Source organism: Gymnoscopelus microlampas (genome assembly GCF_963454915.1).
Source record: "Gymnoscopelus microlampas genome assembly, chromosome: 13".
NCBI lineage: Eukaryota > Metazoa > Chordata > Actinopteri > Myctophiformes > Myctophidae > Gymnoscopelus > Gymnoscopelus microlampas.
In genome coordinates, this window is record NC_139950.1 from 13,029,277 (window position 1) to 13,044,867 (window position 15,591).

General features: G+C 43.3%; 1 protein-coding gene across 1 annotated transcript in view; it reads left to right on the plus strand.

Moving 5' to 3' along the window:
* prkn (parkin RBR E3 ubiquitin protein ligase) overlaps positions 1–7,599 on the plus strand; it is an 18,447-nt gene extending 10,848 nt beyond the window's left edge. Inside the window, exons 6-12 of the mRNA XM_084076210.1 lie at positions 471–586; positions 1,563–1,699; positions 1,801–1,862; positions 2,455–2,604; positions 4,379–4,465; positions 5,691–5,808; positions 7,227–7,599. Of these exons, the coding sequence (XP_083932336.1) occupies positions 471–586; positions 1,563–1,699; positions 1,801–1,862; positions 2,455–2,604; positions 4,379–4,465; positions 5,691–5,808; positions 7,227–7,336 (780 nt within the window). The 3' untranslated portion in view covers positions 7,337–7,599. The remainder of the gene's footprint in view (positions 1–470; positions 587–1,562; positions 1,700–1,800; positions 1,863–2,454; positions 2,605–4,378; positions 4,466–5,690; positions 5,809–7,226) is intronic.
* Positions 7,600–15,591: the final 7,992 nt, after the last annotated feature.

The window sequence follows — 15,591 nt, forward strand, 5'->3', positions numbered from 1 at the left end:
TTATGCAACACCCTTGGCCGAGCCATGTGGCCCATAGGGCAGGAGCTCATCTCCTTTATTCTTTATTGTGATCACCATTAGCTTCCACAAAGTGGTTGCTAGTCTTCTTGGGGTCCCCAATCCAACCCTTGATGCTGAGAGCCAAGCAGGGACCATTGAGTCCCATTTTTAGAGTCCTTGGTATGACCTGGCCGAGGGATCGAACCCCAACCTCCCAATTTCAGGGCAGACACTGTAACCACAAGACCAATACGCTGGTTTACAGCCATAGGCCCCTATACATCTCAACGTGCATAAATGGAAGCAGACAGATCTGTAAGGGTCAATTTTGTTCCATTTGTACACTCTGAGTTACAGTACCAACCATTTAGCTGGGGAACCCCTGGAACCCCCTCAAGGACCCGTGGGGGTCCCCGGACCCCACTTTGAGAACCACTGGTACATATTAAACAACGTGTGTGTATTTTCAGGAGTTTTATTTTAAGTGTGCGTCCCATCCTACTGCTGAAGGAGACCGCTCTGTGGCCCTGGACCTTATCTTACCCAACAACAGACAAGTGCCCTGTATCAGCTGCCTGGATGTACAGTAAGAACACACAGACACACACACACACACACACACACACACATGCACACGTGCACATGTGCACATACAGTCATGTGCATGTGCGTTTAACCTCTGGATTGATTGAAGTGAGCAAGTCTGACGTAATTTACGCATCCTACCTGGGTCACGGTTTTCCACCCCCATTCTGAATTTACATTGACGTCTTTTAATGTTACTTCCGCCGAATTAGTTACATTTTCGCAAGAAACAGACTGTATCAAATATGAGTGACTGACTATCATAAACGATACAGAGCCACCTCCCAGACAATATCGCAGAGGCAGTTTGTTTATTTTTGGACCACAATTCTTATGTGAGACGATTCTAAGATGACCCAATGTTATTCTCCATAGCGAAATTACTTGACGACCCAGGGGATGAACGAGTGACGTCAGGACTTCTGTACTCTATACGTTTTGGAAACCAGTGGTCGTATACCACATATTGTACTTGTGCTGCGTTTACACTCGCAGCAATAAAAGCTATAACATGTTGTTGAGTCACCGTGGAAGTGTTGCTCAACACACTCGTTGACCTTATCAAGCGTGCGTCCGTGTTTGAACTGGGAACTGGCAAGATTGTTTTCCCCGCCATTTACATGCAGTTCTGACTGTGTGGAAAGAATAATAATGTGGAAATGGTGAAACAAAAACATTGACACTTCACTATGTCACTCAGGCACTGAAAAAATGTTGAAGCCAGCGCAATTATTATTTTTTTGTAGATTGTCTAGCTCAGCACGCAGCGGCAAGTTTCTCCATGTCGCTGGCTTCCATTGCTAAAGGATTCCTCCTTCATCCAATACAATTATCATGGTGTTATATTGTATTGTTATTGTTAGCACGGTCTTGTGGCATCAACTTTTCACTGTACAGAACCTGTGTGAGTGAGTGACAAATAAACTGCTCTTGATTGTTGAATCTCATCTCCTCTCCTCTCCTCTCCTCACCTCCAGGAGTCCGGTCCTGGTGTCTCAGTGTGCAGACCGTCATGTGATCTGTTTGGACTGTTTCCATAGTTACTGTGTGACACGCCTTAGCGAGCGGCAGTTCATCCACCACCCTGAGATAGGATACACACTACCCTGCCCCGGTACACGCACACGCACACGCACACACATGCACGCGTGTGTTTCATTTATTGAGCTTTCAATTACGTCTAATATTTGATCGGTATAATCTCTCTCTCAACAGCTGGCTGTTCAGACTCTCTTATCAAAGAGGTGCATCACTTTAGAGTGCTGGGAGAGGAACAGGTGACACACACACACACACACACACACACACACACACACACACACACACACACACACACACACACAGACACAGACACAGACACTGACACTGACACTGACACTGACATGACATGACATGACATGACATGACATGACATGTTAGTCTGCCATTACCTTTTGTGGTAATGGCATCTCTCTCTCTCACACTGTAAAAGGGTTAGTTAGTTAGTTAAAAAGTGAACAACGTTTCTCCCATTTCTGTAGGTCTTCATCAAGTACATGGGTGAAACGTTGTTCACTTTTGGTTAGATAAATAAAAACGGGAGAGCAGTTTATCGTGTGCAGACATTCCCTTTTTTCTTCACTTGATAATTGTTTGGGTCCAGCACCATGTTTAAATAATCTGTGGGGATGTGCAATTAAGTAACTCACATGTTTTAACTGAGTAAAAGTATCAATACCCTATCGTAGAAATAGTCTGTTACAAGAAACAAGTCCGGTATTTACAAAATTTACTTGAGTAAAAGTACAAAATGATTGGCATCAGAAATGTACGGTACAGTTGCAGTACAGTAGATGCACTTACTTTCCACCACTGTTTTTTTTCTCATAGTACTGTCGGTACCAGCGGTACGGAGCGGAGGAGTGTGTCCTGCAGTCAGGAGGGGTGTTGTGTCCGTCTCCAGGCTGTGGAGCGGGCATCCTGCCCGACGACTACAACACCAGGATCCACTGTCTGCCTAGCAACGGACTGGGCTGTGGGGTAGGACGGTTTTTGATTGATTGAATACTTTATTAGTCAGAAATGTAAACGGCACGTGCTAAGACATTAAATGAGGAACTGCAACCAAAACATACTTCGTTTTTTCTTGCCCTGAACTGGGAACCAAAGTTGGCATGTCGATATTCTACAAGCTGGAAGATGAAGATGCAATATAAACAATGGCAAAAGCAAGCGAAAAATCATCATAAAGAAAAGAAAAGGGGAACTGTAACTGCCATTGACGTTTGAATTTCCCCTTTGAAATGGACACTTGACCGGTCATATTCAACACATTGCTGGCCAGGCCTGGAATCAAACCTGGGGCAACTGGGGACTGCTCCCCAGGCGGGCTCTCTAACCATTCAGCCATGCCGCCCCCTATTACAATGGTTCTGCTTAACACTGGTGTAAATGCAAGCCGGTTTGCGGCCCGTTCCGTGAAAGCACCTCGGTTCCAAGTATCTAGAACGGAACCAGTTCTAGAACCAAAGTTCTTTTGGTGCAAAAGGGGCCTCAGAGTTAACAAGCATTTAGCTGGGGACCCCCTGGAACCCCCTCAAGGACCCATGGGGGGGGGGGGGTCTTCGGACACCACTTTGAGAACCACTGGGGTAGGAGACACACATGCATGCTTTTAACACAGTTTTACCATTTACCTTCCTTTTTTTTTTGGAAACAGAAGTAGTTTCACACTTGAAAACACTTCTTGGGTCATTTTCACGTCTACTCTGGCTTTTTTTGAGAAACCCAGACAGTTTTTAAGTTGCTTGATTAAATGTTTTGATATTTAATATTCATTTGTTCAGACACAATATAATCCATTCCTATATAAACCCATTGAACTTCTATCTCCATGTTAGACTCCTTTAAAAAAACACGTCCCTGCTTCTGGTGACTGCTATGCGTGAGGGGACCGGCATTTTTCGATGGCTTTTTTCATTGTATTGTATCTGTTCGTTTTCTAACACATATTACTTGAAAAATGACAGCCCCTTCAGGCATTAGAAGGACAATATCAGTCGCCAGATGCAGGGACGTGTGTTATCAATTAATCCAACATGGTTAAAATGGACTTTGAAGTTACAATGGGTTTATATATAGGACGGGGGTGTGTCTGATAAAATGAATATCAAATATCTAAATTAATCAAGCAACTTAAAGACTGTCTGGACTGCACACAAAAGCCTGAGTAGAGTAAACCACAGTGTTTTAAATTGAAACACACACACACACGATGGAGCTACGGTTCATGTAGCAATGCTGACACCTAGTGGTCAATTGATGCTACTCACTGATTGGATCCAGGAGGAAATGAGACAAATGGTGGATGGTGATGACAACACACTGCCATCTCCATGACAACGCTCCACACACTGCTATCTCCATGAGAACAGTCCATCACACACACTGCTATCTCACTGCTATCTATGACAACACTGTTCCTAAAACTCCAAGTGAAGCAGATTGAAACATGTGATGATGTTTCAACATCATCTCTGTAGACCAGTGGTTCTCCAAGCTGGAGAGACGTGGAGACTCCTGTTACTGAACAAACACTCTATAGCAATGATTACTATCAGAATATAGTGCTTTAACCTTGAACAAAAACATTTTGTTTTAACCAAAAAATATCACTTACTACACTGTGTGTGTGTGTGTGTGTGTGTGTGTGTGTGTGTGTGTGTGTGTGTGTGTGTGTGTGTGTGTGTGTGTGTGTGTGTGTGTGTGTGTGTGTGTGTGTGTGTGTGTGTGTGTGTGTTTGTGTGTGTTCTAGTTTGTCTTCTGTCGGAACTGTAAGGAGGCGTTCCATGAGGGGGCGTGTCAACAGTGTTTGGCCCCGCTCAATGGCGGAGTCCCACAGGTAAGGTAGCCAATCATATTACTGCAGTGTATTCTGAGGAAGACTCTCTCTCTCCCTCTATCTCTCTATCTCTCTATATCTCTATCTCTCTATCTTTCTATCTCTCTATCTCTCTATCTTTCTATCTCTCTCTATCTCTATCTCTCATATCAATAAATCGAATGTCATTCTCCAATGATGCAATCAACACACCTGCAATTGAATTCAAACAAGTCTTCACATAAAGGTGGGGTCCTGAGTGATATTCTGTTCTTAAAATATTTGTTATATTGATATTATTTTTTATTAATTCATATTATGTTGTCAAAGAAGGACATTTTTGGGCAGGATTTCCTCTTTTGTCAACAAAAATGCTCTCAAGACTCTAGCTGGAGCCCTCATGCAATGCCATTTTGATTATGCTTGCACATCTTGGTTCTTTAACACATTCACCGCTAGAGTTTATTCATAAGGTACTCACCCACTGCCAGCGTTTTGAGTTTTATAGCCTTTTGAACCGTTCACAAAAATGTTATATCCATTAAAATCCGTGATCGGATGGTGTTTATAAACAGCAACGACGGACGTATGAGCCCTCATAATGTTTAGGCTTTTCTTTCTTTTTCTTCTTCTGTGATATCAGCGGCTAAAACAGGCTGCAAACGTCATATCCGTTTGGCTGTGACGTGATTTCCGGCCTTCCCCACCGGCCATCTTAGATTAGCTTAGCCTCCGATCGGCTATCAGATCGTTTTTAAACACAAAGAGGATAACCGTTCGTCGATCAAAGAAAAGAAAATACAACCGGAGCTTACCATTCGTTTTTTAAACCGTGTGAAAACCATGATCTTTAGCCAAAACCAGGGAAAAACATTTTTTTCAAGATAAAAAACGAACCGGAAACGGTTGTCGGAAATTTTCTCATAGGATGGGTCGGAAGCGTCATGGGGAAAAAAAAAAAATCAAGGATGGTACCAAAAAAAACTTTTTTTCCGTTATCAAACCACATAAAAAGACGATCCCGAGATATCTCGGTATCCGCGGGTAACGGGTGGATTTAATGTCCCGAGATATCTCGGGATTGGCAGTAAATGTGTTAATGTCACTGTCACTACCTCCCACTTGCAATATTGTCAGGGCAATCGCTGTTATTTGATGTACCGCTTCTACCTAGTGGTGGGTTCACACTTAACTCCCCTCTCCGTCTTGCTTTGTCTCCTTCTCGTTCTCCTCTCCTCGGTCTCAGGGTTACGTAACAGACGAGGAGGCTACTGAGCGCGCTCGCTGGGAGATGGCGTCTCGACAGACCATCGAAGAGTCCACCAGACCCTGTCCTCAATGTAGAGTCCCTGTAGAGAAGAATGGTACCTATCTGTCTGTCTGTCTGTCTGTCTGTCTGTCTGTCTGTCTGTCTGTCTGTGTGTCTGTCTGTCTACTTTCAAGGACCTTCAGTTTGACATATATTAGGCCAGTGGTTCTCAACCAGTGGGTCGGGACCATAGAGTTAAGAATAATAGAGAGGGCACTGGAAATCCCCGCGCATGACCAATGTCTAATGTGCTTCACTGCTCCCTCTCGGTTCTGGGGGCTTGGTCGGGAGGCATTGTCCCCCCAGGCGGGTCCCTACATGATTTTGAGGTGGTCCCCAGATGACAGTAAAGTGACATTTTAAGGACCTTTAAGAAATGTTTTATACCTAAAAAAGAAAAAAATGAAAAAAGTAATCAACAAACTATACTATGAAAACTGGTCAAACATTGGCCAAATTGTCAAATTATATAAGAAAGAGAGAAACAACTGTCCAACTCCTACTCCTAAAAACAACTCCTTGCGTTGTGAGCTTGTAGATATTTTCACAATATTTTACCTGTGGAACCAAGTCAAACAAAATGTAATGCCTCAACTCCTACAATTCCAAGTGGGGGGGTCCCCAGTTCCAAATGATTATTTTGGGGGGTCCCCAGTTCAAACATGATTATTTTTTTGGGGGTTGTGGCCTGAAAAGGTTGAGAACCACTGTATTAGGCCACGGACCCCCATTTGATACTTTGCACTCTGCGGTCCAAGTCTACACTGTGAAATCCTCAGGGTTAATTCAAGACCTGTAAGGTACTATTTGTACACTCAGAGTTACAGACCTGTAAGCAGGCACGTGCACACATAGACATGAAAGGGGGCTTGAGCCCCTTGCCCTTTTACCCGTCGGTAAAAAAAGAGCTCTCTCCAGACCATGGATGCAACATTCATTATGGTGAAAAAAACGCAAATGCTCCCTCTCCATGCCCCTCTCTCTTGTTGTTGTCAATGTCCCTCATGATCAGGGCAAAGAGGTTGTGTCCCACTGATGTAGAGTAATACTGAATTGCTCATACAGATCATCAGTGAAAGTAACTTTTGTATGAATATTGTTCATATTTGTTCTTGTTCATGTTGTTATTCTTTCAGTATAATCCTTGATTCCTAGTGTTAATTTAAAAGTAGATATTCGTCTAAATCTGGGTAGAAATGTAAAAAGAAAAAAAAATCCAGCCGGCGCCCCGGGCAATAGGTGCCCTTTTGAAATTCCAGCCCCCATGCCTCTCCAAATCCCTCTACACGTCCCTGCCTGTAAGGGTCCATTTGGTTCCATTTGTACACTCTCAAAGTTACAGACCTGTAAGGGTCCATTTGGTTCCATCACCCCTGGTGATCCCTAGACCACACATCATAACCATGTAACTAATGTAATGTATTTTAATGTGACATGTTGTAATGAGGTGTAATGTGTGTGTTTGTCCTGTAGGGGGCTGTATGCACATGGTGTGTCCCAGAGTACAGTGTCAGTTTGAATGGTGCTGGCAGTGCAGAGTCTCCTGGAACAGAGAATGTATGGCTAACCACTGGTTTGGATGATCATCTTTGTCCAGATTATTTTTTACTGAGTTATTGATTCATTATTTATGATGTGTAAGGTACAATGTCCAATGTTTTTATGAGTTGATTGAAGAGACAATAAATGGATGAACTCTGCTGCTGTCCAACACTGACTGTTGGGGTCAGTATGTCACTACTCTTCCTGTACAAAAAAATATAATACATTTACAATCATCAAAAACAGTGTTTGAGTGATGCCATTTTATCTATACCTGCTTTTCTCTCTTCATTTATTTTTTCAATCTACCGCTTTCATAATTTGCTGCAATGCGACATGTTGTGAGCTTGTGCTTTGTTTTTTTTCGGCTTACAACACTATCCTACAGCGGGGAGCTTACTCAAGTTCCCTCAGCCCTATGTTCCCTCAGCCTTATGTTCCCTCAGCTCTGTCTGTCTGTATCAGATATCTTTTAGCAAGATATCTCAAAAAGTTATAGACATATTTTTACACAAAAAATCCACACGTACTAGTCCATACTCCACGATGTGCACAGACACACTATATGCAGACTTTAGGGTTATGTGCTCGGTATGTATAGTTAAGTTTTGGACACTGATTTAATCCTGTTGAAGTGTGGTGTGTGTGTGACAACCCGATCATTTACGACTCGATGTGGAATTGTTGCCACCCACAACCATGAGAAGTTTACGCTGTTTAAGCCGTTATTCCGACATGCTAATAACACAACCTGGATTCGAACATTGCACGTGTCAGTCTGCGTGCTAGTGCTATGGAGATGATATCTAAAGTGCCGTCCCGCTCATAAAACAGTCCTTTATAAGTTTGCAGGCAGGGTCTGTCTGTCCTGGCGTTTTCTGGCGTCATGGGTGTAAAAGCATGTAACCATGACAACAGATCCCATAGCCCAAACTCTGAATCTCCGGTGTTTACACAAAAGCGTTAATAAACAGCTTAAAGTTTGGGGAAGTGAAAAACGTCCCATAACCCCCCCCCCCCCCCCACACACACACACACACACACACACACACAATCACGTTTACAGCTATTTAGTACCATTTACAGTCTAGACTAGTGTGAGATATGATCTACTGGTCCACAAATGTCAACATAAAGTTGATGATGAAATTGACCACTTCTGTAACTGCTCACTTCTCTCTTATTTTATCTTTTTGTAACCAGTTTCCTCCCACAACATAAAAGGCAAGTAGTGTCAAAATATGAGATAGTTTCATAAACCATGTGCAGTACAATACTGGTTTGTAAAAAAAATACCGTAGGGGTCTTGCCCTATAGATAATCATGCCCTTTAATTTGTATTTATTTTATTGTATTTATTTGATTGACAGATGAGCTTTCACTACTTTTTATTATTTATTTAATTACAAATCCGCTGTAATTAATTTTCCCAGGCTGACTTTTGTTTCCAGTCCACCGATGACATGAAGTTGGTGATAAAATGTACCACTGTAACTTAGTTATACTTCTCATAAGCCTGTGCAGTAGGCCTACCATACTGTATGGTTTGTAATTGCAAAACAGACCTACAATTTACAATTTAGGCATTTAGCAGATGCTCTTAATCCAGAGCGATTTACAATAAACAAGGTAAACACGTACATCATATGCATAGAGACAGTGTAGTGCCTCAGTAATAGGGTCATAGGTCAACCAAGAACCTAGCATCAGTCTACACAGTACAATATAAAAAGATAAATGATATGTACATTGAAACTATACAAACTACAGGAAATTACATTTTAACCTTTGCACAAGACTCCATGGTCGTCAAGGCTAGGTCAAGTGCTACAGGCTAAAGTGGAGTCTGAGGTCTTCAGATTACGGCGGAAAATTGGGAGTGAGTCTGTAGTTCTAACTGCAAAGGAGAGTTTGTTCCACAGTTTGGAAGTCTGGGACGTATGGAGCGTTGTCCCGGATGTTTTAGGGAAGGTTCTGACAGTTTCCCTATGTCCCCTACACACAGACATGCACACACATGATGTTGAGTTTACATGTTTACAGTTTACATGTTTGCCAAATGTCATGCCTGTATCCACTTCGTAATGATTTTTCACATAATTCCCCCTACTATCAGTTATCTTTATGCATTTGGAATCACACGCCGGTTTGTTTACAGAAGCCACCTGTCTGGTGCCTTGCCAATAAATGTTCGCAGGCTCCAACGCAAGTTTTAGTTGACAAAAATGTTGAAACTTTTTATTTATTCTACACATTTTAGGCTATTTAAAAAAAATAAGACTCCTTCTCATACAAACCAGTAAATGCTGATGATGTGCAGAAAGAACTATTCGCCCCCCAGCCAAACAAGGCCACCGGCCTTGACAATATCCCCACCAGATTCCTCAGAGACGCAGCTACTGCTATTGCCCCCATAGTAGCCCAAATCACAAACCTATCCATCAGCTAGTGTCACGTCCCACAGGATTTCAAGTTGGCAAGAGTAATCCCTCTGCATAAAAAAGGAAGCAAATTAGAACCTGGCAACTATAGGCCTGTTTCCATCCTATGTTCCATCTCAAAGGTTGTAGAGCGATTAATTCAAGAACAAATCAACAGCTACCTCAGCGAGCATAAACTGTTGTTTACTCCTGATCTCGGGAGAGGACAAGTTGCATGTTGAGGAGGCGCTCAGCTCCGAACTCTCAAAAATCCGTACTTGGCTTACCGATAACACTGTCACTACACCTTGGGAAAACTGAATCCATTCTCTTTGGGACCAAACATTCCCTCAGACAGATGGATGTAAATGATTTCAAGGTCAAAGCCGATGACACAATTATATCTAGCAAAGAAGAGATTACCTATTTGGGTTGTATTCTTGACAAATACCTGACAGGTGAAAGCATGGCGACAAAGGTGGTCAAAATAGTAAACCAGAGAACCAAATTTATGGGCAGAGTTTCCTCTTTTGTCAACCCTCAGGCCCTCAGGACCCTCTCAGGGGGGTAACCGTCTTCCACGCCGACATCTCGCCACTCCGACTAGTGGCTTCCGCGTGCGGTTAGGGTTAGGGTGAGGTTTAGGTATAGGGTTCGTTAACGTCGGAAAGGCGACATGTCGGAAAGCCGCCATGTAACCCTCAGGGGCCCTGATTCAACCACTTTTTGACTATGCTTGCACCTCCTGGTACTCCAACACCTCAGTGTCACTGAAGACTAAGCTTCAAACCTCCCAAAACAAACTGATTCGGCTACTCCTCGGATTGGGGCCCATGAGGTTACAGGTTAAACTGCATGCTACACAGGTTACATGTTAAACTGCATGCTACACAGGTTACATGCTAAACTGTATTCTACACAGGTTACATGTTAAAGTGCATGCTACACAGGTTACATGTTAAACTGCATGCTACACATGTTACATGTTAAACTGTATACTACACAGGTTACATGTTAAACTGCATGCTACACAGGTTACATGTTAAACTGCACGCTACACAGGTTACATGTTAAACTGCATGCTACACAGGTAACATGTTAAACTGCACGCTACACAGGTTACATGTTAAACTGCCTGCTACACAGGTTACATGTTAAACTGCTTGCTACACAGATTACATGTTAAACTGCATGCTACACAGATTACATGTTAAACTGCACGCTACACAGATTACATGTTAACCTGCATGATACACAGATTACATGTTAAACTTCATGCTACACAGGTTACATGTTAGACTGCATGCTACACAGGTTATGTTAAACTGTATGCTACACAGGTTACATGTTAAACTGCCTGCTACACAGGTTACACGTTAAACTGCCTGCTACACAGATTACATGTTAAACTGCATGCTACACAGGTTACATGATAAACTGCATGCTACACAGGTTACATGTTAAACTGTATGCTACACAGGTTATGTTAAACTGTATGCTACACAGGTTACATGTTAAACTGCCTGCTACACAGGTTACATATTAAACTGCATGCTACACAGGTTACAGGTTAACAACTTTGATCATGGAGAGGGCCACTATATTTCCACACTCACTCCAGACGGCCACATTGCATATACTGTCGGGCCTTCTATGTCACACAAAAGTCGCAAAAATAGCAGATCTACAAGCTCAAAACTTGTGCGACACTTTTTGAGCTTGGAGATCTGCTATTTTTTAATTGGAATTCAGATTTTTGTGTGCTATTTTTTAATTGGAATCCTGAAAAGTAACATTTTTATTTAATTTCAAATGCATGTAGTTATACTTATAAAGACATTAGTGCTGAATTGTCAGATGTCATGAAAGCTGTGAAAAAAACCCTGCTCTACTTCACCATTTTGAGGTTCACAAAGAACAGTGTTCTCACGCATGTTGAAGTACTATGTGTCTAATCAGGAGTTTTTACTTCTCCAAAACTGCACAGAGCTGGCTGACCATTTCAATGACGATGTCTGGGTTGTGCCACAATGCACACGCCATTCACGTTTGTGTATGACAGAATGGAAAGCATTCTAGAAAATAAGAATACACAGTATGGGGCCTTCTTCATCTCTCTATCAGCCAGGGGGTCCTTGACCTGAAAACGTTGAAGAACCATCTACATAAAAGCGGAAATACGTCATCCAGGTGCACAAACCTACCCAACTATACCCCCAACCCTGTGAGACCGTGTTGGTGTGAAGGACAGCAACATAAGTTAAACCAGTCTAGCAAAAGTGTACATACTTCATATAATTACAAATATGAACGATAATGATTCATAGATAAGCCCTAATAAAAAGCCCGTCAACAGAACCTACTGTAGCAAGTTCACACTTTTGAGTGTTGCTTGCATAGTCTAAATGTAAACCACACTTAACACCCACATACAGTAATATGTGGGTGTTAAGTGTGGTTTACATTTAGACTATATGCAGACATATGTCTGAGAAACGTTTACATTTCCTTCTTCTGCTGCGTGTTTTGCATAGCGAATGCTGACGACTTTATTTGCTATTTTCGTGCCTTTTATACTTGGAGACTGCCATGCTCAACTAAAACATTTTCAGCGTTTTCAAACAAAGCGACCTAACCTCCATTGTATTGAACTAGAGGGTCGGGGCGCTGCGCGCCCCTCCCCCCTAGCCGCTGCGCGGGGCTTTGTGTTTGTTGGTCTCTATAATATATAAAGCCATAATAGGAGATGTTCCCAATGGAGCTATGCCCAAATATGGAGTGTGTTGTCTGACCTCACTTGGGTCTCGTTGGGCGGTTATATAAAGCCATAATAGGAGATGTTCCCAATGGAGCTATGCCCAAATATGGAGTGTGTTGTCTGACCTCACTTGGGTCTCGTTGGGCGGTGGTCGGCGATGACGCTAAGGAACAACATGGCCGACTGTAATGTTGTGAGTTTGTGTTGGCCGCAATTAATTATGCTGCGAGGGGGCAGATGTGTGCTGAGCAGTATGAAGTGGCCTACAGACTGTGCGTAGTAATTCTGCACGTTGTGGCGTGTCTTGTTAGTGACATTGATATGTTGTTTTTGTGTTTAGTCCCACACAGTGGCAGTTTTTTTTGGGGGGTTTTGGGTTTAGAAATGTATATATACTAGAAGTTCGGGCCGCTACGCGGCCCGAACGTCTAGCGTGACGCGTCGTTCACTTTGCAGTGCCACCTTACAGGCACCTCACAGTGTGAGAGAGAGTTTTGTGCTCTCCTAAATCCACGGCAGGCTTTGAAAGTACCCACCTCAGAAAGAGGTGACGTGCATCACCTCTCCAATGACCAAAACCCACTATGGAAGCCGTCGAACTGGTGCGATCTGACGGCATCCTAGAATTTATAGGTAGGATGTGATGTCATGTGATGTCATGCTGTCGTGAGATTACGTCACACTGGCGTTGTCATCGTGATGTCAGATTACGTCACACTGGCGTCGCATACATACTGACAACCGACATGGCGCAGGATTCAAATTGTATATATACTAGAGGGTCGGGGCGCTGCGCGCCCCTCCCCCCTAGCCGCTGCGCGGGGCTTTGTGTTTGTTGGTCTCTATAATATATAAAGCCATAATAGGAGATGTTCCCAATGGAGCTATGCCCAAATATGGAGTGTGTTGTCTGACCTCACTTGGGTCTCGTTGGGCGGTTATATAAAGCCATAATAGGAGATGTTCCCAATGGAGCTATGCCCAAATATGGAGTGTGTTGTCTGACCTCACTTGGGTCTCGTTGGGCGGTGGTCGGCGATGACGCTAAGGAACAACATGGCCGACTGTAATGTTGTGAGTTTGTGTTGGCCGCAATTAATTATGCTGCGAGGGGGCAGATGTGTGCTGAGCAGTATGAAGTGGCCTACAGACTGCGCGTAGTAATTCTGCACGTTGTGGCGTGTCTTGTTAGTGACATTGATATGTTGTTTTTGTGTTTAGTCCCACACAGTGGCAGGTTTTTTTGGGGGGTTTTGGGTTTAGAAATGTATATATAGATAGATGAGAGGTACACAGGTTACAGGTTAAACTGTATGCTACACATGTTATTGCGAACGCGGAAGGAGGCGCGCCACGCCTCCGCCCAAGTGGAGCTTACTATGAAAGTCTGCTCGGCTTGTGTGTGTGTGTGTGTGTCTGTGTGCAGTGCACTGCCTGGGTGCGGCCAACAGAGTGCGCCAGAGTGCAGATACAGTCAAAACACAAACACACACACACACACACACAAAGTCTGTAAATATACAATATTTTCGAGCTGCGTTCGCTTCCAGCGTTCGCGCGTCTTACTTGTTGTTAAACTGCATGCTACACGGGTCACGTTAAACTGTATGCTACACAGGTCACGTTAAACAACAGGTTACAGGTTAAACTGTATGCTACACAGGTTACAGGTTAAACTGCATGCTACACAGGTTACATGTTAAACTGCAAAAAAATCCGGGCCTCTCTATCTGAGATTCCCAGGCTGAATTAGGGGCCCATTTCTCCCACCCATTTTGCCAGCCTAGGCTGGCTCAGGGTGGAAGACAGGGTTAAACAACAAAAAATGGGACTGGCCTTCAAAATTGTAAATGCAAATTTGGCCGATATGCCCCCTATTCCCGCATATCTGAGTAAATACCTCCAAAAGGTTAGCGACACCCACAGTCACAATACCAGAGGGAGCGTTAACAACAATTTGGTACCACCCACCCATAAAACAAACATGGGCAAATTCTCCCTCTACAGCACTGCCAACCAGGATTGGAATAGTCTAACCCCATCCCTCAAAAAATGCAGTTAGCTGGGCTCATTTAAAAGAGACTTAAAAAATCACCTTTCAGGAGGCCAAAAGAGGATGTAGTACCATTTTCCCGTTAGACAGCTGTAATGATATTCGAACTGTGGTGCCACTATATATGTCTATGAATTGAATACCAAGGCCCTCATTGGAAACAAGTCCGCAAGGACTTTTATGAACGGACCTGTTAGACAAAGTATTTTAACTGTGCTCTTTTACATTTTTTGCATAATAAAATATTCAATCAATCAATCAATCCCTTGTCATAAGGCCAAGGGATAGCCAACGAAATTAAATAAAATCGGACGTGGCCTATCCTACATAAAAATTGCGTAATGCGTACGGTGAATGGTGGGTCGACGTCATAAACGTAATATTCAGACTGGCGAGGCGCATCATTGCACCTCCCTTTCACAGGTGACCTCAACACATTATGGAAGGGACCGCAATGGAAACAAACTGTAAGCTTTTTTGCGTCATCCTTTTGATTATGGTGGGTCTGTATGGGTCTGTACATGTGAGATGTTTTATTTCATGATCAATAAAGATATCAATCAATCAATCAAAGGGCTATGTAGTATGTGATCCTGAAGGAACATAGGGCTGAGGGAACATAGGGTCTAATTTGGGATTGGGATACATAGGGCTGAGGGGGCATAGGGTCTAATTTGAGATGGGGGAACATCGGGTTGAGGGAACATAAGGTGAAATAAGGTGCGTAGCAGCTGGTATCTGTTCATAGATATTAGTGCAAGAAGAGTATCAGTGTATGTACATGCGATTAAGGTGCAAAGTATCGGCAAGTGTCAAGTTCAACCATAAAGGTTGCTTTACTGGTACGTATAATCCACAAGTAGGTCCATGAGGAAAGCAAAATTCCAAGGCCAACCTGATGACAGGTGGTGGTCATGCCGTGTTCTGCAGTCTGATGGTAGCCAGGTGGAAGCTGTGGAAGCTGGCTGTGGAAGTTGGCCTTGATGCTACGGTAGGTCGCCTTGCCCGGCCGCAGTCATTGTAGAGGTTTGAACAGCTTGTGGCTGGGATTGTGCCTGTCCTTGA